Genomic DNA, 24309 nt, shown 5'->3' with positions numbered 1-24309 from the left:
TTTTTTGCGGTACGCGGGCCTCTCACTGTCGTGGACTCTCCCACTGCGGAGCACAGGCTCCGGACGCGCAGGCCTAGCGGCCATGGCTCACGGGCCCAGCCGCTCCGCGGCATGTGGGATCTTCCCGGACCGGGGCACGAACCCGTGTCCCCTGCATCGGCAGGCGGACTCTCAACCACTGCGCCACCAGGGAAGCCCGGAAGCAGGGTTTTTGTATGTTTTTGATAACACAGGTTTTCTCAGGAGCACAGCTGTTGCGTTACCGTGGAGCAGATTGTTCTTGGGGATGTCATGAAGGATATTTCAGGAGAATCCTTGAAAAGGATTGAAAAGAAAGCCATTGAAGTGATTCTTTCTCTTGAACTCTGCTTTCCTTTCACTTAATTGCTTATTAAATTCAACTAACAAGCCTCCAAGAGGAAATGATAAAAAAAGATGATGGCATCTACTGTGCAGCTACTAAGGGCGGCCCAGGTGCCAGGTGTTTTTTGTATTCCTTCATTTGTAAAACAGGGAGGTGTTAGTTTGCGGAGCACTCGTTCTTTATCTCTGCCGATCATTGCAGTAGTCCTGGGAGAAGGCCTCACCTCTCCTTCTGTACAATCAGTGAACTGCCTTCTGCTCACTTGGTTTCTCTTGCAGTTCCTTATCCTCCTGATGGATGTTGCTACCTACTGGTGTGTTCACTGTTTACCATGTAATACACCGAATAGTAGCTACGGAAGTTAGAGTTAATATTAAGTTAAGATTAGGTTGCCGTCCTGCAGTGTAAGTTAAAACCCAGATACACTATTTGGCTTGGTCTCACTGTATGTTATGCTAAATTTTAAATATATTATAAATATGGAAATAAGTGGAAATAAATCCTATTGTACTATTAACTGCAATAAAACAAATACAGCGCTTTAGCTTTTGTAGCCAACTGTTCCAGGCCAGGAGGCCCTGTAACTGGTTAAATACAGTATAAGTGTGTATCCAGTTTTTAGAAGACAGTTATCGGCCGTACTTTACAAGAGTTTTAAAAGTAATTTTCACTTTGCTATGCCTTCATCTTCTGGAATCAAAGTGTTGTTACATTGACTGGTGTGGAGGACGCCGTCTGCGAGGCCACCACGGCCAGCGTGCACTTAGTTAGGAATTGGACCCGACGTAGGTTTAGAGGCGGCAGCTAAACGTGGGAGTTCTGTGCAGGTGTGTGCGCTTCCCTCTGTTAACCTACCCTGATTTATAGACTTTAAGGCACCCGATACCTCGTTTCAGTGCGCTTCGCAGATACTGTTTTGGCAAATGAAAGGTTTGTGGCAACCCTGCATTGTCAGATGATGGTTAGCGTGTTTTCGCAATACAGTATTTTTAAATTAAGTTATGTACGTTGGGTTTTGGGACATAATGCTGTTGCACACTTAATAGGCCGCAGTGTAGTGCAAACATAACTTCTGTACGCACTGAGAAACCAAAAAACGTGTGACTCAGTTTATTGCGATACTCGCTGTCTTATAGTGGTCTGGAACTGAACCGTAGTGTCTCTGAGGTAGGTTGTAATTGTGTAAGCTGGAACTAAGCAATCTGCCGTTTTGTAATTATTAAAATTATTTTGCATATTTAAAAACTCAGCCTGCCAAATGCTTTAACAAGTTATTTGCAGTTGAGGGAGAGTGTAAAAAAGAGAATGCCTCTATCGGGGTTGAATTAAAATATTTTAGTAGTATAGGTAGTTTGGGAAATAAAACATAGTTTGAAGGAGAAAAATTGAGGCCTGTTGTGAGTGGCACTGAATCGTGCTGATTATTTTACCTTTGACAAAGTGGAAAATTGAAAGCTTGGTGTGTCCCATTTTATGAATATAATAAAGTTTTATATTGTTGTTCTGGGCGTCGATATATGTTCTTTAGTGTTTATTAGCCCACGGTCATAGTAAAACGTTTTAGTCCTGTGCCTGGCCATACTGTGTAGAACACAAATATCAAAACGAAGGGAAAAATTGAATACATATATTTCTCTCCCCCGAGTCTTTTTCTATATGATTTCTCAGTCTTTTGGTCAATATGATCGGACACAGAGCACATCTTTTTTGTCATTTAACATAGGTTTATAGCTTCCCCAGACTTGTTGTAATAATGAAGCTATGAGGGAAATGACAAGAATGGAGACATTAAATTTCTCTAGACTCACAGTAAATCTTTCCATCCTGATGGCAGGAATGCCGAGCATCTGGAATCTGCGAGAAGAGTGAATGGTTTGCTGTGGGAAGACTGTCATCAAATTCTGAGCCGTTTATTCTCTTAGGAACTACTGTCCTGTACAGAATGTTATATTTTTATAGAAGCACTTTGCTGGAACTGGAAAAATGTCTTCACTTCTTCATGCTTCTGTTTTTTTTTTAGATGTTATTGTTTTGAGAATTTTATTTGTGATAAAATGTCACATTTTATCATTAATTTCCTTTGATTTAGTAATTATTTATATTTATCCAAATACAGTAAAATAACAATAGAAAATAAATTGTCCTAAACAAAGATTGCTTTACAGTTCGTACAGGTGAATCTGTGATACATCGTGGTCATCTGTGCTGTTGACTTTTCAGCGTATCTGCAATATGCGCAGCGATACCTTCTCCCTAGTTTATGGCATAGCTGTAGTTCTACAAACTTGCTGTGAAAGAGGAGGGAAGGAATGTGCGAAATTCTCTGTTGGTTTTGGTGAAAACATTTCTCAAATCAGGAGTTAAGATTCCAATTAGCCCTGGATCATGCTGGGTATTTACAGCCAGTTTAAGCTGGTAGAAGTTTCTCAGTGTGTGTGTGTTTAGGACAGCACAACCTTTTTCTCTGTTTAGTAAATGTTTACTCTGAGGTAGACTCCTGAGTCTTGGTGTTCTACTGCCCTTGTGTTTGGAGGTAGTACTGCTGAGGCTGGTTCGATCACTACAGCAGGTGGGTGTGATTGCCTGCGACGTGAGCCAGAACCTCTGGTTAGAACGCTCGTCCTTGAGTTCTGTGATCCCTGCTACAGGTGTACAGCTCGGTAGTTGGTTCGCTTAGACGAGATGTTCTTCTTCTCCATTTAGCGGCGTCCGGTCGGTGTGTGTCTGCCTCACCTGCTGTCCGTCATCAGCTCAGGCTAAACACGGGGCCGATGGGGCTGTGGCTTTGCCTCCCGCCCACAGCCTGTTACTCGCTGGGAGCACAGGTTTCCCCGCGGGCGAAGAGCCTTAGTGTCCTATCTGTCCTTTACTCCCAAGACTCCTCCGCCCTCCCCTAAATCACGACGCTTCGTGTTCTAACCAGGCCTCGCGCTGCCCAGCGATGCTCCGGTTCCATCACTGTCTCAGGTGACCCGTGGCCACTTCGCAGGCGGACTGCGGGAGCCCTCTCCCCACTGACGCAAGGTTAGTCATCGGTGCTGCGTTGAGTGGTGATCTCCTCATCGCTCTGATCTGGCCCCCCAGGGACTTTAGGCCTCAAGTCTGCCCAGCGGCTACGAACCATCTTCCATCTGGTGAGTTAGTACAGCCATAGCTCCCGTCCCTTGCCCACTTCTCTTTAGACTTTCTGAACTTCTCACTTGAGTAGGTTAGAGGCTTCTGTTTTTTGCTTTGCCCTGGGATTATTTTTGATGTAGTCTAGATGGTGTGTCTACACTTGATAGTCTCCTTGATAAAAAGAAACTTCTGTGTTGTTTGACAAATGTGACACCCCTGGTCATTGTCCTCTTTTACAGAGCGTTATGACTTTTCCTCATCTGTGCAGGAAATAAATACGTTGCCTGATTTCTCTTTTCAGTCCATTGTTCGTGTTCCCTGTCCACCACCTTATTTTAGTGATTCAGAAGAAAGTTTGGACAATAAAGATCAGTTTGGTGAAGTGATCTGTGCCAAGTGGTGAAGGCTTTTTGTGACTTTTTGGTGTAAGTTCTTGACCGATGCAGTTCTTCTGACCTCTGAGGATGTTGTATTGTCTGTGAAGGATGTCCTTGTGAAGTTTCAAACTCCAGAATCTTTTGTATCTCGATAGAACTGTGTAGCTTTGAAATGGAAGAGAAAAGTCTCTCAAAAATGTTGCAGCACTGACAGTCTAAACAGGAATTCTTGGCTTTTTTCTAACGAAGATGTTAATTATGTCAAGAATTCTTGGGAGAATTGCTGCAAGACCCGTTGTTAAAAGGCTCAAAAACAAGATCTGTTTTAAAAAAAAAAAACAACTACTACCTCTTGAGATGAATTATCCTGCTGGCTGGTTTTGCACTTTCTCTGCGTGCAGCCAGGATTCCCTGATGCTCAGTTTTGCCAAAAGAAGGAGGATATGAGTGATTTTATGACAAGCTGATCCTGTATCTGCTGCACCGTTTTCCATTGTCACTTCAAGAGGCAGCGGCGCAGAGGTCCAGAGTGATCGAACAATTGGAATGAGCATCTGTGGTCAGATCTGCTCTGAGTCGTTTGTTTTCGCAAGGCTACTGCGGCGTGGGGTAGCTCTTCATCTCCGGAGGGTTTCCTTGTTGTGTCTAACCCTGGCGGGCTGGAGAGAGTGGGGAGTGTTTAGAATTAGCTCAGTGAAGGGGTTACTGTTACTCTTCTGTAGTCACTTGAAGCACTGGAAGGCGAGTCCAGTTGCTCAGCACGCTAGTGGGAATGACCAGTGACTGGTTCCTGGGAGCTTCGGTTTGGATCTTGAGTTAGGACCGTGCATCAACACAATTTACACAAGCCAGTGTTGCAAGAACGTTGTCAGTGAATACATGACATGGATATCACCACAATTAGAGTTAGTGCCACTTCTTGCAAGTATTTGTTGCGTTACGTTCATCTTGAAGGTTGTAATGCTGTTTTAGAGCTGGGACCATTTGTCATCTTTCTTCCCACTTTTCCTTATCTACTATGCAGATGTCTAGACTGACCTGAGTCAGGGGTATGTGATCACTTTCTTCATTTCTCTTCTCGCTGGTTCACACTTTACCCGGTACATGGGGTCCATCACTGCCCGTCTCTATTGCCTATCGTGGAAAGCTTTTCTCCAGCAGCATAAACTTACATTTTCTATTCTGTCTCCTCGATGCTCCGGCATACGCATATGTTTTAGGTTTCATTTGGAATTTATTTTTATTTTAAATACATAGGATATACAGTTAAATGAGGCATCATTCTGAGCTTTACAGATGATTCATTTAATCCTTATTACAATCCTAGTAAGGCTAGGTCAACTATGCCTTTATACAGTTTAAAAACTGGATGCACGGAAATGTTAACCAATTAGCAGTTGCAGAGTTGGGATTTGTATTTATGTCATCGGCTGCGGAGTCTAAGCATCTACCCCCGGGCCTTCGTATGTGCATTTCTTTTTCCTGTGGGTCTTTCTGCTCCCCACTTCATCGTCCCCAGCTTGCGTCTGTACTTGGACCATCTCAGCACAAGCGTCACTTCCCCGGGGAAGCTTTCCCTGAGGCTGTTCACATCCCTCAGGGATGTGCTGCGCTTTCCCCAGCCATGCCTCCCTTCCGTGCAGCGTGTTCTCAGTTACAGCTCTGCCCTTATCCTCACGACGACGTCTATGCCCGTCTCCCGCACTACACTGGGGGATGACTTTCCTTTCTCTCCCTCAGCCTTGTATCCGCAGCTTTAAGCAGTCCGGCACAGGGTGGCCCTCGGTATTTGTGGAGTGGGGTCAGGAAAGGATCCAGAGCAATTTTGAAACGCAGAGGGAGTTTCCCAGCTTCCTCCACGCACTTGAGACGTTGTCAAGTGTGTTATGCTAAACCCGTTCGTGAAACTTTGAGGTCAGACTGTTATCACGCTGGTTTTGTCCTCCAGATAATCTCAGGGGTCCTGGCAGAGGGGACTGTGACAGCAGTCGTGATCACCAGGAAGTTAATTATCTAGCGAGTTGGTGTAAGATTGCATGGAAACAGTTACGCTTTCAGGGGATAGCAAATAGCGGTCCACCGTGGCTGGAACGGAATTAGGGGGGAGGTTGTGAGCCCTCGTGCTGGGAAAAGGTTTATGTCAGAATAGTACCCAGAAGTGAAATTTTCTGAAATTGTGAAAGTAACGTCTATTTTGTAAAAACTCAAGCAATGCAGAAATATATACATATATATATAAAATATGAAATATACATACACACACATAGAGTGAAAATGAAAGTAATTACTTCCCGTTCGTTCTGGTTTCTCTTCCTGGTTAAACGCTGGTGGAGTTGGATGCAGAAATGGAGTGGATGAGTGAACGAAGGAGCTGAAAGGGCACGCATGTAGGCTTGAAATTCTCGTGTTGCCAGGACAGTGCCAACTTATGATCTGCCTGCTTTGTTCATTCTTCCATTCTCCCAGGGGACTCTTTCCAGCCTTTTCTTTCGAACGCAGACGCTTGATTCCCTGCCGTCGCTCCCCACGGGATTCATAGTTTATAGTGCAAACACCGCTGTGATGGTAGGAGGGTCCTCCCGGTCTCTCTGCCACGTGCCCCCTTCGCTGCCGTCCTCCGTGGAGCCACAGACGACCCGTGCATGCCGCCGTCGCAGCCGTGCCTCCACGTGTGCCTGACCCTGTGCCTTCTCACCTCCTCAAGGCGGGGGGCGCCGATCGATGCCCTTAGCGCACGCACGGGCTGTGTTTCTCATACTAAAGCAACTTCTTTACCCCTCCCTTCTCTAGCACCTGACAGACATTGATTCTGTTTTGTACCGACCCTCCTGCTAAGCGTCAATATTTGCTCTTTCCAACGTGTCACTCGATGTCGTTAATGCTCTGCGGTCATCGCCCGTCACGCTGCCAGAGTCGGCAACCTCCACGCGGCTGGATCCGACGGGCGGTCCTCGGGCCTTGGTGTACCTCCCTGACGGTGGCCTCTCACGCCCCGGCCGTCACCCTTCCTCGCCACACCGGGCCTCCGGGACGGCAGGCCTCCGTGCTCCCGCGCGTCTGGTCACCGTGGAGACCCCGGGGCGCGGTCCTCGGCCTCTCCTTCTGTGTGCACACTCGTGTCCCCGGGTCTCCCCCGGCTCGTGCCCAGGGCACCTCCGTGCGCGTCTTCAGCTCAGCCTCTCTGCGGAGCTCCTGGCTCTCCTCCATCCAGCTGCCCACCTCATCCCCACCTGGTCGTCCCGTCCGCATATTCAGCTCACCGGGCCCCAAACCGAACGTCCCCGTCTCCCTTGACGGCAGCTTCAGTTCTGCGGCCATGCTTGTTTCTTCTCTTCTCCTCATACCCCTCATTCACTCCGACAGAAATTCGTAATTGGCTCTTCCTTCAGAATCTCTCCAGAACTTGAATGCTCCTCACAGCTCCCGCCCGCTGCTGCTGGGTGCAGGCCGCCGTCCTCCGTCGCCCGGGTCACTGCCTGACCCTCTGACTCGTTCTCCGCCTCTGCTCTTGCCCGCCTGCCCCCTCTTCTCAAGGCAGCAGCCAGAGCAGTGCTTTTAAGATGTAACTCCAGTCGTTTTACTCCTTGACTCAAAAACCCGGCAGTGGCTCTGTCCCTATAAAATAAAAGTTAAGTGCTTTGCAGTATTTGTCCTACAAGAGCCAACGCGACCTGGTCCTCGTTTGTCCCCTTGGACCATCTCTCCCTCCCTCTGCCCCAGTCAGCCTGGGTGCCTTGCCCTCCTCAGACGCTGCGGGCACCTGGACCTAGAGGTGGGCTTTCTGTGCTGTCTGACCCCCCCTGCCTGGATTGCTTGTCCCTCGCGTGCCCGTTAGCTCCCTCGCCGTCCTCCTGGCTCTGGGTTCCCTGGCCACCTCACCTGTCGTGGCCTGTGCCGGCGGTCCAGCACCGGGTCTGCCTTACACTGCTTGGTTTTCTCTTTTTCTATCAGTGTCTCATACACACTGTGTAATTTCCTGACTTATGTTTATTATTTGTCTTCCCCATGGAGTGTTATCTCCACGACATCGGGATCTTTGTGGGTTCACTGATCTAGCCGAACACCTTGAACAGCATGTGGCCCAGAGAACTTACAGTGGTCAGTGGATGCTGACTGAATGAACGAGCGTGTATCCCACCAAATGGCTGCTGGGTGCCTGTTCTCATGCCCTTCCTAAGACTGGGTATTTGCAAACTTAATTGTCTCCTAAATTGATGAAAGAAAAGTGATATGCTTTGGCTCTGAAGAATCATTTTAGATTATTTCTTAGATTGAACAGTGCTTTCTGTATTGATTTGGGGGGGTCACCTGTTTCTTCCACCACCGTATGCCTATTCCTGTGCCGTTGCCCATTTTTCTCTTGGTTTACTGATCTTTTATTTTGCTTAATGTCCATCACTTGCTTGTTGCAAAGAATTTTTAGCAGTTTCTCTGCAAACTTCGGTGTTTTTGATGCATGAAAATTTTGTCACAAAGTCTGTCAATCGTTGCTTTTTGTGGTTTCTAGGTTCTTTGTGTGCAGAGAAAAGCACTTCAGATGATAAAAATATTCTGAGATTGTCCTCTAGTTTATATTTGATCCATCTGTAATTTGGGTGTCCAGTTGGAAATTTAACTTTTCTCCAGGGAGCTCTTGGCGGTTTTTGAGTAGAAGATTTAAATGATGGGGTTATATGGGAGACATGGGCCAGAGTTGAGTTTAAGTCCTGACTTTGCCACTTCCTAGGCTAAAGGTACTTCCTCCTGTAAAATGGAGACAGTAATAGGACCTGCTTATAGAGAGCACGGAACGAGGTAACCTGTAAAGCACTTTACCACAGCTTATACCATAGTATTAGGCATGGTGAACACTACTAGGAATTTCTACTGGTAATAATTTTTACTAAGTATTATTTTAGGAAGCTTTAGGAGTTGGGGGTAGGAAGGATAGATTAAGGAAGGGGGGACAAAAGAAATAAACACAATTTTTAATATTCAGTAGCTAGTTTTGTTTTTTTTTTTGCGGTACGCGGGCCTCTCACTGTTGTGGCCTCTCCCATTGCGGAGCACATGCTCCGGACGCGCAGGCCCAGCGGCCATGGCTCACGGGCCCAGCCGCTCTGCGGCACGTGGGATCTTCCCGGACCGGGGCACGAACCCGTGTCCCCTGCATCGGCAGGCGGACTCCCAACCACTGCGCCACCAGGGAAGCCCCAATAGCTAGTTTTATTAGGCAGGGTGAAAATCGCTAGGGGTCTGACTATGATGATAGGAAGCTTTACCCACAGTTAAAATTTCTATCATATATTTAAGTAAATTGGTGATCTTATAAAGTCATGAAATTTTAATGCAAGGTGATGACACTTTATCTTCTGGTCAGTGTATCATGACTTCGGGTGAATTGTTTATTCCACACGGTTGGGTCAGTGTTACCTGCCTTCCACAGTCCTTGATTAAATCACCTGCCTATTACTCACATACAAGCTCCTGATAGGAAGTGTGACTGTAGCTTTACAGTACTACTCTTATCTAGATATTGCAAAAAAAAAAAAAAAAAAAAATTGCAGGACAACTTACTTGAAGTTGCTGAAGCAGCAAAGTATTAAGTGTTTATATCTGTCTGTAAAATACTACTGCTGACCCTCTGTCACTTGTGTTGCCTCAGAAGGCATCAAGAACATACTCTGACCATAGGTTTTGTTGAGGGAGAAAAAGTACTTACACTTGGCCCTTGAACAACATGGGTTTGAACTGCCCAGGCCCACTAATATGCAGATGGTTTCAGTAAATACAGTACTGCATGGTCAGCGTTTGGTTGAATCTGCTGTTGTGGAACCACAGATACGGAGGATGGCTGTGGGATGTGAGCTTCCATGGATTTGGGGATCTAGGCGGGTCCTGGGGCCAGTGAGCCACGGATGCCAAGGGACGACTGTAGTTTTTTTATCTTTAAGGAAAATGACAAGTATTTTACCCTTCAGTGCAGCAAGGCTGCAGAGAAGCCAGCTGTAGCACATGGAGCTCCAATCAAGTACGTAAGTGATTAAACTAAGATTGTGGTCCACACATGTGCTGACTCAGTGAACTGGCTCGCAGGGTGGGCAGTTTATACTGTACGGAAAGCATTCTCCTTACGATATTATTCTTCGTGACGTCAGACAGCCAGCATTTGCCATCTAACCTTCCTCTGGAAAGAGGAGAAGAGATTACAGTACTTCGTTCCTAGACAGTAGGCTTCAGGAGCCAACTCGGAGATCTTCGAAGCATCTTCGCATCTCTCTGCGATTGGCTCCTGTTACTGTGAACACCGTCATTAGCCCTCAATTTAGAATCACCCTTCTGGGCCCTGTGTTCCCCCCTTCAGATCCCAGCCCGTGTCCTGCCAGCTCCATCAGAGGCTTCTCTGACCGTCATTGATTGCTCTCTTCTTAAAATTCCTAGAATAATTATTGCACATATTAATCGAGTCACCCTCGACCTATTTAAGTTTTGCTCTTATTGATTTCTTTTCTCTCAATATATAAAATACACTAATTTAAAAATACTGCTTTTTTCTGTTGGAACACTTTTATGAAATAAGTTTATTGAAATCCACAGGCATCCTTGACAGTGTCTTATTATCGTATGTGCCCAAATAGAAGGTGAGTTTTTTTTCCCTCTGTAAAATGATCTCGTAGAGAAGAGAGAGCTGGCGTGTATTCAGGTCCTTACAGAATCTCTTAGAGAGAGCGTTCTCTGTGTATTCACGTGCACAAAAATGTGTGTTGAATGGAGAAGCCAAAATTACTCACATATAACCGAAATTCATAATTTTGGGGATTATTGAGAGCTCCCTTGGCAGAATTGTTTTTTAAAAAAGGAGACAATCTGGTTTAAACCAGATTTAGTTATTCCTTGGAGAGGGGTTGAAAACCTCGCATTTGCAGTTGATAGAATTTTAAAGAGCAGGTGAGTGGCTTTGTTGATCAAAAATGTAGAGGCACAGAACAAATGAAAAACCATCAACTTCACCCAGATTCTCAGTGAAGGCGTCTCCCACGTTCAGAACAGTGCTGTGTCTCAACTGACCTAGAAGCGAACATGATCTCATGATGAGGAAGAACTTCACTCTGAAGAATTTAAATAAAATGGTTGCGTGAAATGTGCAACTGGGGCAAAAACTAAATATCTGAGTTAATGTATTTTACTTAATAGATAATTCAAAGTGTGTGTTTCTAACTAAATTACAATTTAAATGTTAGAGACAGTCATGAGCATCTTATCAACATCCCTGAAAATGACTCATTTATTTCAGCTGCCTAAACATCTGTTTATTTCACTTGGAAGAGAAAATGTTTTGCTGTTTACCTGGGCCAATAGGATTGCTTGGTGTTTGCTCATATATGAGATGCATTCTGTGTCATCCGAGACTGTAAGGTCCCCGGGGAGAGGGTGGTGTATGCTACGCCTAGTGCTGTCCCCAGGGCTCCAGCTCTGAGAGCTTCACGCGTATTGATTCTTGGGCCTGCAGCCCTCGTAGCCCTGACTCGGCGTTGTTCCTGCTGAAGGGTCTCCTGAGGTTGTCCCCTCCCCTGGAGGGACCGGCCCCTTCCCTTGCCTCCACAGCCTGACCCTGTCCTGCACTCACTTTGCTAATAGCCTGTGGTGTCATCTACGCTGTAGACGCCTGCAGACAGGAATCACGTCCGATTTGTCCTAGACCTTCAGAGCTAGGGATGCGCTGGGTTCACAGGTGCCGTAGACGTTTATTAGAATGAACTGGGGTGACCACAGAGGAGCACAGGATAAGTGGATTTAGGTAAAATTCTTAAAGACTTGCCGAGCTGTCTCAGCTCTCTTTACTTGTCCTCTGAATCTCAAGGACCCAAACTATTTGGCTTTCATAGTATTCTTCATGATTGGGACTTAGGAACTGAATATAGGAATACTTTAAAGCACACGTGGAATCACAGACCCAGTTTTAGACATGGACCGAGGTGCTTTCTGGGGCCTGGATTGCTGATTTGAGTGGAAGTGATGGTTTCCTCGTTGCCTGCGTTGACACTGCATACAGCCCTGGCCTACGAGCTCTTATAACCGTCTTTTAAATTTCTGATTGGCATTGTCCTGTCTCTTCTGGCCTTGTTCTCTGGCACCAGATGTGGGAGGTGAAGAGAAGCAAGTGTTACTGCCACTCGAGGACCACACGAATGAGGATTGCATAAAGCTGGAAAAACACAGAAAACTCGGGCTTCTGAGCTTTGACTAACAGAGAAGTTACTACTATTTGAAAATTAAACCCAACATGGCTTATTCCCACAAGAAGCTAAGGTGTACGTGGGTAAAGTGAACAACTCCCATATGGAAAAGACGCGGGTGGTTTCATTTCTGAGTATGGTGTCACGTCCAGTTGGCAGGTGTCTCTAAGCTGTTGTTTTCCCTCGGAAGCAATGCACTGAGACGTTCGCTGCAAGGAGACGCACTAAGGAAAGAAGAGCATCGTTATTTTAATCAAGTGCCCGCCCTGTCAATCGTTCCATTGAATTCTTACAGCAACTGTTGCACGTTTCAGCTTTATTTCGAGATAATTACAGCGTCACACGTTGTAAGACATAGTACAAAGAAATCCTGTGTACTTTCACCAGTTCCCCCCATGGTAACATCTTGCATAACTGTAGTAGCGTGTCACAACTCAGATCGTCATCCATGCCAGCGGTTGACGTTTTTCAGATGTCCTCGGTTTCACATGTGCTCGTGAGTGTGTGTGTGTGTGTGTATTCTGTGCAGTTCTACCACGTGTACATTACCATTTCTTTTTCAACACGTGACGGAAACGAGGTTCAGATAAGTAATGTGAAATGCGTATAGACCTGGGGTTTGAATCTAGGTCTGTCTGTTTGATCCGAACTTCTGCATTTTTAGTAATGCTAATGATGAATAACAGTCAAAATCAATAACCCAATGATTATTGCACTCACCATCACACTCACCATCACACTCACCATCACTCACCAACACACTCACCATCGCACTCACCATCACACTCACCGTCGCTCTCACCGTCGCTTTCACTGTCGCTCACCGTCGCACTCACCGTCGCCCTCACCATGACTCACCATCACACTCACCGTCACACTCACTGTCACTCACCGTCACTCTCAACATCACATGCGCCGTCACATTCACCATCGCTCTCACCGTCGCTCTCACCATCGCACTCACCGTCGCTCTCGCCGTCACACTCACCGTCACTCTCACCATCACACCATCACATTCACGATCACTCTCACCATCGCTCTCACCATCGCACTCACCGTCACTCTCACCGTCGCTCTCTCATCGTCGCACTCACGGTCACACTCACTGTCGCTCTCACCGTCGCACTCACCGTCACTCTCACTGTCGCTCTCACCGTCGCTCTCATCGTGGCACACACCGTCGCTCTCACCGTCGCTCTCACCATCACACGCACCATCGCTCTCACCATCACACTCACTGTCACACTCGTCACACTCACCATCGCCCTCACCATCGCCCTCGCCATCTCACTCACCATCGCACTCACCATCGCACTTACCATGACTCACCATGACACTCACCGTCGCACTCACCGTCGCACTCACCATCGCCCTCACCATCGCCTTCACCATCGCACTCACTATTGCTCTCACCATCGCACTTACCATCTCACTCACCATCTCTCTCACCATGACTCACCATCACAATCACACCATCACACTCACCATCACACTATCACAGTCCCTATCACTCTCACACTCACCATCACTCTCACCATCACACTCAGCATCACATTCACGATCACTCTCACCATCACACTCACCATCGCTCTCACTGTCGCACTCGTCGCTCTCACAGTCGCTCTCACCGTCGCACTAACCGTCGCTCTCACCGTCGCTCTCACTGTCACACTCACCATCACTCTCACCATAACACTCACCGTCACTCTCACCATCACACTCACCATTGCATTCACAATTACTGTCACCATCGCACTCACAATTGCACTCACCATCGCTGTCACCATCGCCCTCACCATGACTCACCATCACACTCACCATCACACTCACCATCACACTCACCATCACACTCACCATCACTCAGCATCGCACTCACGATTGCACTCACCGTTGCTCTCACCGTCGCACGCACCGTCGCGCTCACCGTTGCTCTCACCGTCGCTCTCACCATCACTCTCACCATCGCAGTCACCATCGCTCTCACCATGACTCACCGTCACACTCACTGTCACACTCACCATCACACCATCATTCTCACCATCACACCATCACACTCAACATCGCTCTCACCATCGCACTCACCATCGCTCTCACCATCGCACTCATCATGACTCTCACCATCAATATGAAACATTGAGTACTTACCACGTGCAGGACTGTTCAAGTGTATTAACTTATTTAAACTTATTGAATTCCCCATGAACTGTACCACATAAATTATATCACAGTTGAATTAGTGTCTTTCCACCCTAATGATATTACTAAGGAATAGGTAATCATTTTTACTACTCTGGAAATCAATAATAAAATAGTGAAATTCTACGTTCTTTTTACATAATTTCATGTTTTGAATCTCTGATCTTGGCGATTGTGATTACGTTACATTTGTGTGTGTGTGTGTGTATATATTTGTATAAAGTGAGACCTGTATCATTATACATTGACTTAGCTTGAGCTACCATAAAAATATTTTTGCTGAATTGTAAATAAGAGCTAGTTCAGGCAGGATGCCAGGTTTTTATGAGAATAAATATAAACCACCAAGAACACTTAAGAATGCAGTGGAGAGAAGGTTTTTTTTTTTCTTTTATCCTGTCTGGAGTATTTTGGATCTTTTTGGCCAAATACAGCCCAAGGAATGTTTCAGTTTGATGAAATCTCTCAAGTTTCGTATCTGACTTCCAAAGTGGTACCCATGCATGTGGTTGTGAATCATCACTGGTTATCAGAATATTATAAGGCTTTGGAAAGATAACAGACACGCTAATCAGAAGTCCATAATTTATGAGTTTTCGCTGGTTAAGTATCTTGTAAAGCTGTCTTTCTAATGAACAGCAGCTCTTATTCAGACCAGAAATAGCAACAGTCCCATGTGTTGTAGACCCCAGGAGGTCTCGGTGTTTTTGTAGACAGCAGACAGAAATAAAAAGAATTTTGTCCTTTTTACCTCATGGAATCCCGCTGGAAAATGAAACATGAGCTCTGAGTTGATGCTGACTTCTGCCAGGTCACCTCCCTGAAGAGTCCCGGGCAAGCACTGCTGCAGCATTTCTTGGACAGGAGTCTGCCGTCCCGGGGACGAGACGGATGGTCAGTGCAGGCTGCTCCCGGGACACTGCGCTACTGTCTGCTTGCAGGGAGCTTCCAGTGAGAGCACGCGCAACCTGCATCTGTTGCCTTGACTCTTTCCGGGGGTATCACATACCTCCAAATTAGAGTCTCATTTAGCCTGAGTGCTACGCAGTTTGTTGTTGTCATTGTTTTAAAAAAAAAAAAAAAAAAAGCGTGGCTACAAATAATGCCACACCAAGTATGGTTTGTTCTGGCTTACTTCTGGGAACTTGATTTTGGACGTTCAGTAACGCGAATGTTTTTGAAGCTATATATTATTAGGAACTCTTTGGAAACCACAAAACCATTTTAATGGACCATGCTATCAATTTTCTCTTCTAAAGAAGTTTTTCCTATTCATGACTCACTTCACTTTTTGGCTAACATTGAGGGAAATGTAATAACGATTAAGGAAAGGAATGTATGCATTTTCTTCTTTTTTTTTTTTTGAAGGCTTGTACACATTTTCTGTCTCGGGTTATGTAAACTTGGAGGACTGTAAAATGACCACCGCATAAGGTAAAAACAGGCCTGTTAATATGTACATCTTTGGAATTTAAAAATCCAAAAGCTTCCCTTGCTTCTCTGGAGAAGAGCTTTGCCTGATGGGCCAGAGTACAGATCCGGGAAAAGCGACACGTTCCAGCTGTCAGTTTCACACACCTTAAGCGAAATTAATGAGATCACACTCTGCGGTGACGCTTTGTGTTTTATTTCCATTTTATAGGTCTGTATGAGCTGCTGGCGGCTCTGCCAGCCCAGCTGCGGCCACATGTGGACAGCCAGGAAGACCTGACCTTCCTCTGGGATGTGTTTGGTGAAAAAAGCCTGCATTCACTAGTCAAGGTAAACCATGCTGTTGTCAGATGATCTTCGCGGAAAAACATATGGAAAAATATTTTGAGCGCCATCTAGTAAACCAGAGATCAAATTGTTGCCCTCTGAAAACAAAACAGCCTTGTTCCATTTCACTGCCGGGCGTGGAAGTTGTTAAAAGGATTCCACCAAAAATACATAGATGATTTCACTTAATGGTGGTGATCTGGCTGTGCATACTGATGGAGCATGCCCGTGCTTGCCCTTGTTTAGAAAAGGAATGTGAAATAGTAGCAGGAAGGGTTAGACTCCTCATGGTCAACGTTCATGAGCTGGAATTTAACTTAAATAAATAAATGTTCGCAGCAAAAATTAGAAGGAATATATTTTCTGAGGTTCAGGATGACAGCTGTTCAGCAGCTACATTAATTTAAAATAATTTCCTCTAATAAAGGCAAGTGAAATTCTAGCAAAGCTGTTTCTTCTCCTGGCACAGTGCCACTGAAACGGAATTTTGTGCATAAACACGGGCGCTAAAGAGGAATAAAAGCAGTGTGGGAGACCGTTTTAGCCGAGCGTCACGCCGTGGAAACGGTCAGCCACTAGAAACCAGATCTTGCCGCACAGCAACGCTGGGAGTGAGCAGAACTCTTAAAATAGCAAGACGAGAACAAGGAACTTACTGGAAAATATGCCACTCTTGCTTCTGGAAATAGGAGTTGCATTTTCTCTCTTTTAACTCAAGCTGAAAGAAATTTAGAGTCTTACTCGAGGCTGGACGAGCTGGACACGTATGCCTCAACAGTATCTGGTCCCGTCCTCCATTCAGCTCGACCTGTTACGGTTGTCTGTTGTGATGAGAGGCTTTTTGACCGATGTATAGTATTTGGAAGTGAGTGACTTCTGAGGGACGGTTGCTTCACAGGACAGGACAATACTTGCTGCGTTTTTCTCTTGTCAGATTTGCTGCAGTTCGTGGGCTTCAGGCAGTGGCAGTTCTCAAGAAGTTAGCGTGTTGATGTGCGACACTCTCCTAGCAATACATTTAACGAGTGCTTTATTGGTTTGTTTAGTTTTTCTATAATTGCCAAGATACCTTTGTATTCTGAATAATTTTAGGTCTTTTAATTGCTCTCTTGGGATGTGTTAGAAATGGTTTTGGGCTTATAATTGATGAAGTTTATCACTTACTGAGGCAGTCATGAAAATATTCCTGTATTAAATGTTTGGAAGTTGGATAGTTATGGATTTGATTAGATTGATTTGATCTCTTGAGAGAAGGAATAAAACACATTTCACGTGGCATCATCACTCCTTAATCAGTAAACAAACGTGCCCCCCAAACAATGGATGTGTGTGTGTTTGTATTTATTTATGACGTGACTACTATCTCAGTTTCCTTGCCTATAAAATGGAAATTATGATACTTATTGCCAAGGTTGTTTGTGACTTTCAAATAAGATAGCGAAGGTCTTAGTTCTTTTTGTAGTTATATAGGTTAGGCAAATATAATTATTAAGAAAAAAATGAATTATCATAGCATGTGAAGGACCAAAAAGAATTGACAGAGATGGTTGTTATTTTTATTAATAGAGTAAGACTAATGTGTAAAAAATTTTTTCGTTATACTAGTTGTTGAGTTTTCAGCATAGGTTGTTATTCCAAGTATGTGTCCGTAATTAAGTGGCTAGGAAGCAAACTGTTATCGATATCTGGTTTATAAAAACAGTGCAGCAAATGAATTGATATTGCTAGTATTTTAAATAGCATAACAGCGTGTGTACTGTCCCAAACGTTTTTCAGTAGTTGCCGTAAAGTGTATTTTTAAAATCAGCTTTAGTGTGTAACTCTAGTACGTCCTCCCTTTCTTAACCACTCCCCACTCCCCACTGGGGACTCCAGGGTGTCCTCCGACTGACCCATTATGTTAGTTTTCAAGTAGGAAAGCCTAGGATGCCCTGCAGGAGGTGGGTCTCATGGGACAGTGTTTAAACAGCCGGGACAGCCTGCTTAGCTGGCTTCCAAGTGCCTCTACTGAAGGGTGGAGGAGAGAAGGCTTCGGCTTCCGGACGTAAATCTCAGCAGAGCAAAAGGAATTTGTTTGAAAAGAGTTGTTTTTAGACTGAATCATGATGTGCTCTGATGTTACGCTCTTTTGCCTGCAGCTGACGCTGTTGGTATATGGGTTAGAACTGGGTGGATGTAAAACCTGATTCTATTCTAGCCCCAGATTTTCACAGTTCTCATCTTCTTTTAGGTGAAAAAGAAAGTGGTTGTTAAATCACCACACGGTTTTGAATGCAGACAGCTTGCTGGTCTGATGTAAAATACACTTAAGAAGAGGTAGGTTTGGTGTCAGGGTCTGTGGCAGGTGTAGCACATGCCACCGTAGGATTTTGAGCTCCACTCTGGGGGAGTTACTGGAGGTTGTGAGCTTGTCGCTGGAAAAGAGCTATGATGATCCTATACTGTGTTACCTGCGGATTTCTTTTTTTAAAGAAAAACTTCTAAATAGAAAAGTTGAATAATAAAAACTCTGAGCACGAGATCCTGAAAACGGGTTAGGCTGAGGGTGAGGTCAGAAGAAAGATGGTCCTGGTAGAAGACCTAGGAAATACCATATATAATGTGAGGCAAGACAAGGGTATCCATTTTCACATGACCTAGTGAAGCTGATAGATCATCAGTCAGCGTAGAGCCACATTTTGGACCCACGTTCTGCAAACATACAGAACCATGAAGCGCGTAGTTTGTGTCTGAACCTCATTTCTAAATTTATCTCCCATCCTTGTGTTTTTTCCTACTGAGATTCCTTTACTTACCTTACATTTTATTTTATTCAGTGGCGTTGTATGTATTTTTATAATCTGGTTTAAGTTCACTTTAGAACAAGGTGTGGCTTAAAGACTTCCATAACTGTATTATATTTATTGTAAAGAAGCCTGGTAGTTTTGTTTCTTCAAGAAATTTTTGTTCTTATTTCACAATTGTGTTGGATTTCTAGGATAAGAATATCAAACTTTTAGTACCTTTTAAATAGCTGTGTATGCTTTTTCTCCCCTTTCAAATAGTTGCATACACGTATGGGGACAGGAGAAAAAAAAGGTAGCAATCTGAATTTTATCCTTTTGGGATTCGGAAGTATTTCAACAAAACACAAACAGATTATTTTCAAGAAAAATTTCCTGATGTGATTGAATTACTGTGTGTATTTCTGTGATTTCAGTCTTACAGGAGTAAGGATAAAACTCACTAGACCCTTATAACATTGCGTTACGTAGTTTTAATTTCCGATGATTGATTCTTTGTTGGCGCTGTCTTTGTTGACGTCTTACTATATGCCAGACACCGTGTAGGTCCCCAGGGCTAAGCTTTCCGGCAGGGCGGGTGCAGCCCCTTGTTTTCTGGCGTCTCCAGCCCCCCAGAGGGCTTGTAGATGCAGCGATGGGCAGTTGCAGCATCCCGGGGCTGCCCGTGTTCACAGCTGTTACGGGACACGCGAGGTGTCTCCCTCAGTGCTGGCCTCTGAGAGGTGCTCAAGGAGGATTCGGTAGTTTAAGCTAAAACCTGCATGTTGAATCCGAGTTGCTCAGGTAAGGATTTATGCGGGAGGAGGGGGCGGTCAGGCAAAAGAAATAACTGTATTGTACAAACACCAGGAGGCAGGTGTGAAGCTCGCGTCTTCAGGATGGAGGCTGCCAGCTCCTCTGGGCTGCAGGTTCTCTCCTCACCCACGTCAAGGTTGCTTCTAGCCTTGGGCAGTTATGAATGCAACTCCGCTAACCGTTTGTGTGCAGGTTTTTGTGTGGGCGTTGAGTCTTCCGGTCATTTGGGTGAGTGCCGAGCAGCATGGCTCCTGGGTCATGTGGTAAGACTGGAGCTTCCTGAGAAGCTGCCAGTCTGCCTTCAAAGCGGCTGTGCTGTTCTGCGTTCCCACCCGCGGTGCCTGAGGGCGCCTGTTGTTCTGCATCCTTGTCAGCATCTGGTGGTGTCGGTTTTGTGGATGTTGGCCGTTCTGATAAGTGTGTAATGGTGTCTCGTGACTGTTTCAGTTGCAGCTCTCTTATGTCGTGATGTGGAGCATCTTTTCATTGCTTCGTTGTCACCTGTGTATCTTCTTTGTTGAAGTGTCTATTCGGATCTTTTGTCTGTGTTTTAAATGGGTTGTTTCCCCCTTATTGTTGAGTTTTATCATTTCTTTGTCTTTCTTGGGTACAAGTCTTTTATCAGATATGTGTTTTGCAAATATTTTCTCCCAGCATGTGACGTGTCTTCATTTTCATAATGGTGTCCTCACAGAACAGAAGTTTTTAATTTTAATAAAGTTCATCTTAAGTTTTCTTTCATGGATCGTGCTTTTGGAGATGTATCAGAAACTCATTGCCATACCCAGGGTCACCTGGGTTTTCTCCTCTGTTATCCTCTACAATTTTTACATTTAGCTCTGTGATTGATTTTGAGTTAATTTTTGTGAAAGGTGTAACTTCTATGTCTACGTTCAAATTTTTGCATATTGAATATCCGATTTTTCTAGCATCAATTGTTCAAAAGACCATTCTGTCTCCATTGAATTGCCTTTTCTCCTCTGTGAAAGGTCAGTTGATTTTTATTGTGTGGGTCTATTTCTGGGCTCTCTATTGTGTTCCACTGATCTATTTGTCTGTTTTTTCACCAATACTACCTTCTTGATTACTGTAGCTTTTATTTTCTTTTTTAAAATTATTTTTGGCTGTGTTGGGTCTTCGTTGCTGCGTGTGGGCTTTCTCTAGTTGTGGCGAGTGGGGGCTACTCTTCGTTGTGGTGCGCGGGCTTCTCATTGCGGTGGCTTCTCTTGTTGCCGAGCACGGACTGTAGACGCGTGGGCTTCAGTAGTTGTGGCGTGTGGGCTCATTAGTTGTGGCTCGTGGGCTCCAGAGCGCAGGCTCAGTAGTTGTGGCGCACGGACTTAGTTGCTCCACGGCATGTGGGATCTTCCTGGACTGGGGCTTGAACCCATGTCCCCTGCATTGGCAGGCGGATTCTTAACCACTGTGCCGCCAGGGAAGCTTGATTACTGTAGCTTTATGGTACGTCTTGAGGTTGGGTGGTGTCCATCCTCTCACTCTTCTCAGTACTGTTTCAGGTATTCTGCGTCTTTCACCTACTCATGTAAACTTTAGGATCAGTTTGTCATAGCAACAAAATAACTTGCTTGAATTTTGATTGGGATTATGTTGAATAGATAGACCAAACTGGGAATAATTGACATCTTAATATTATGTATTCTTGCCCATGAGCATGGACTATCTCTCATTTATTGAGATCATCTTTGATTTCTTTCATCAGAGTTTTTGTACTTATTTATATTCTGTACGTATTTTGTTAGATTTATACCTAATTTTTGGATACTAATTTAATTTCAAATTCCAGTTGTTTATTGCTGGTGTATAGAAAAGTAATTGAGTTTTGTATATTAAATTTGTATCCTGAATCCTTGCTGTAGTCACTTAGTAGGTTTCAGAGGTTTTTTGTTGATTCTTTGGCATTTTCTATTAATACATAGATAATCATGTCATCTATGAACGAAGGCAGTTTTATGTCTTCCTTCCTAATCTGTATACCTTTTGTTTCCTTTTCTTACAGCATTAGTTAGGAATTTCAGTAAAGTATTGAGTATGCATGGAGAGCAGGAGGGGACCTCCTTGCCTTGTTACTGATCTTAGGAGGAAAGAATCTAGCTTTTCACCACTAAGTATGATGTTCGCTGTGGGTATTTTTACACATATTCTTTATCAAGTTGAGGAAGTCCTCTCTATTCCTAGTTTGTTGAGAGTTTTTATCATAAGTGGATGCTGGATTTTTTTTAATGATTTTTTGCATCTCTTGATATGATCATATGACTTTTCTTATCCTGTTGATGTGGTGGCTTTTACATTATTACTTCTTAGACCAGCCTTTGCATTCCTGGGAAAAATGCCCCTTGGTTTTGGTATATAATTCGTGTTATACATTGTTGGCTTTGATTTGCTAATGTTTTGTTGAGGATTTTTACGTCTCTGTTCATAAGAGATTCTAGTCTGTAGTTTTCCTTTCTTGTAATGTCTTTATCTGGTGTTGGTAGTAGAGCAATGCTTGGTATATGGTTAGGTGTATAGTTAGGAAGTGCACTCTCTGCTTTTATTTTTTCTGGAAGAGCTTGTAGGGAATTGGGATGATTTTTCCCTCAAATTCACCAGTGAAACCATCTGGGCCTAGTGCTTGCTGTTTGGGAAGGTTATTAATTATTGATTCAATTTCTTTAATAGATAGAAGCCTACTTAGATCACCTGTTTATCTTTGTGTGAGAGTTTTTGTCTCTTGTATCTTTGAGGGAATTGGTGGAATCATGTATCAAATTTGAGGGCGTAGAATTATTTATAATCTTCTGTTATCTCTTAACATCCATGGGACTCATAATGCTGATGACTCTGCTATTAGTAGTAACTTGTGTTTCTCTCATTTTTCTTCTTGGATAGCCTGGCTGTAGGCTTATCAGTTAATCTTTTCAAAGAACCAGCTTTTGGTTTCATTGAGTTTTCCTGTTTCTTGTTTCAGTTCTATTGCTTTTTGCTTGTATTTTATTCTTTTTTTTTCTCCTTGCTCGCTCTTTCTCAGTTTCCTAAGGTAGACACTTAAGTTACTGATTTTAGTTCTTTCTGTTTTTCTTACCTTCAATGCTATACTTTCCCGCTAACCACTACTTTTGCAGCATCCCACAGATTTTGATAAGTTGTATTTTCATTTATTGCAAAGTATTTAAAAAATTTATCTATCTTGAGACGTCTTCGTTGACCCGTGTGTTATTTAGAATTGTTGGTGAATTCCCAAATATGTGGAGATTTTACTGCTTTCTGTTGATTTCTGTTTTAACTCCATGTGATCAGAGAGCATATGCTGTATGATTTCCGTTCTTTTAAATTTGCTAAGGTGTGTTATGGCTCGGAATGTGGTCGGTCTTGTTCTGTGTGAGCTTGAGAAGAATGTGTATACTGCTATTGTTAGATGAAGTGTTAGATTCAGTTGCTTGATGATGCTGTTTGGTTCAACCATATCCTTACTGACTTCCTGCCTGCTGGATCTGTCAATTACTGATAGAAGAGTGTTGAAGTTTCTGAGTATAATAGTGGCTTTGTTCATTTCTCCTTGCAATTTTTTAAAAATAAATTTATTTATTTATTTTTGGCTGTGTTGGGTCTTTGTTTCTGAGGGTGGGCTTGCTCTAGTTGCAACGAGAGGGGGCTACTCTTCATTGGGTGCATGGGCTTCTCATTGCAGTGGCTTCTCTTGTTGCAGAGCACGGGCTCTAGGTACACAGGCTTCAGTAGTTGTGGCTCGTGGGCTCTAGAGTGCAGGCTCAGTAGTTGTGTCACGCAGGCTTAGTTGCTCCATGGCACGTGGGATCTTCCCGGGCCAGGGCTTGACTGTCCCCTGCATTGGCAGGTGGATTCTTAACCACTGTGCCACCAGGGGAGCCCTCTCCTTGCAGTTTTACCAGTTTTGCCTCATGTATTTTGACACTCTTGTTAGGTGCATACACGTTAAGGATTGTTATGTTTTCTCAGAGAAATAACCCCGTTTCCATTATGTAATTCCCTCCTTTATCCCTTATAGTATTCCCTGTTCTGCTCCCGCTGTGTCTGAAATAGATGCAGGTACTCCAGCTTTCTTTGCATGGTTTATCTTTCTCCATTCCTTTACTTTTAATCGATCTGTGTCTTTATATTTAAGGTGGGCTTCTTGTAGGCAGTAGGTTCTTCCTTATTTAATCTGCTCTCACAGTCTTTGTCTTTTAATTGGTATATTTAGACCATTCATATTTAAAGTGATTGTTGACATAGCTGAGTTATATTTGCCATATTTGCCACTGATTTCTATTCATAACACTTGTTTTTTTTTTTACGTTTTTATCACCCTTTCTTCCTTCTCTGCTTTTAGTAGAACACCTTATATGATTCCATTTATTCTTTCTTAACATATCAAAGATTTCTTAGTGCTTGCCCTAGAGTTTGCTGCATGCATTACAACTAATCTAGGTCTACTTTCAAGTAACACTGTACCATTTCACAGGTAGTTGCAGGTACCTTATAAAGAATCTTCTTAATTCCTTTTTTCCCACCCTTTATAACATTGCTGTCGTTCATTTCACTTATCCATAGACTGTAGTCACCCAACACGTTACTGCTATTTGAACAAACAGTTATCAGATCACTTAAGAATAATAAAACTGAAAGTTTTGTTTTACCTTTATTTACTCCTACTCTGATGCTCTTCTCTTCTTAATGTATTTCCG

General features: G+C 44.0%; 1 protein-coding gene across 6 annotated transcripts in view; it reads left to right on the top strand.

Moving 5' to 3' along the window:
• MPP7 (MAGUK p55 scaffold protein 7) overlaps window positions 1–24309 on the top strand; it is a 251755-nt gene that overhangs the window by 74684 nt on the left and 152762 nt on the right. For all 6 annotated transcript variants that reach the window (XM_049705343.1, XM_033403528.2, XM_049705340.1 and 3 more), the window contains one exon: window positions 15913–16031. In XM_049705343.1, the coding sequence (XP_049561300.1) occupies window positions 15913–16031 (119 nt within the window). The remainder of the gene's footprint in view (window positions 1–15912; window positions 16032–24309) is intronic.

Source organism: Orcinus orca, chromosome 2 (assembly GCF_937001465.1).
Source record: "Orcinus orca chromosome 2, mOrcOrc1.1, whole genome shotgun sequence".
NCBI lineage: Eukaryota > Metazoa > Chordata > Mammalia > Artiodactyla > Delphinidae > Orcinus > Orcinus orca.
This window is presented reverse-complemented; position numbering and strand designations above follow the sequence as displayed.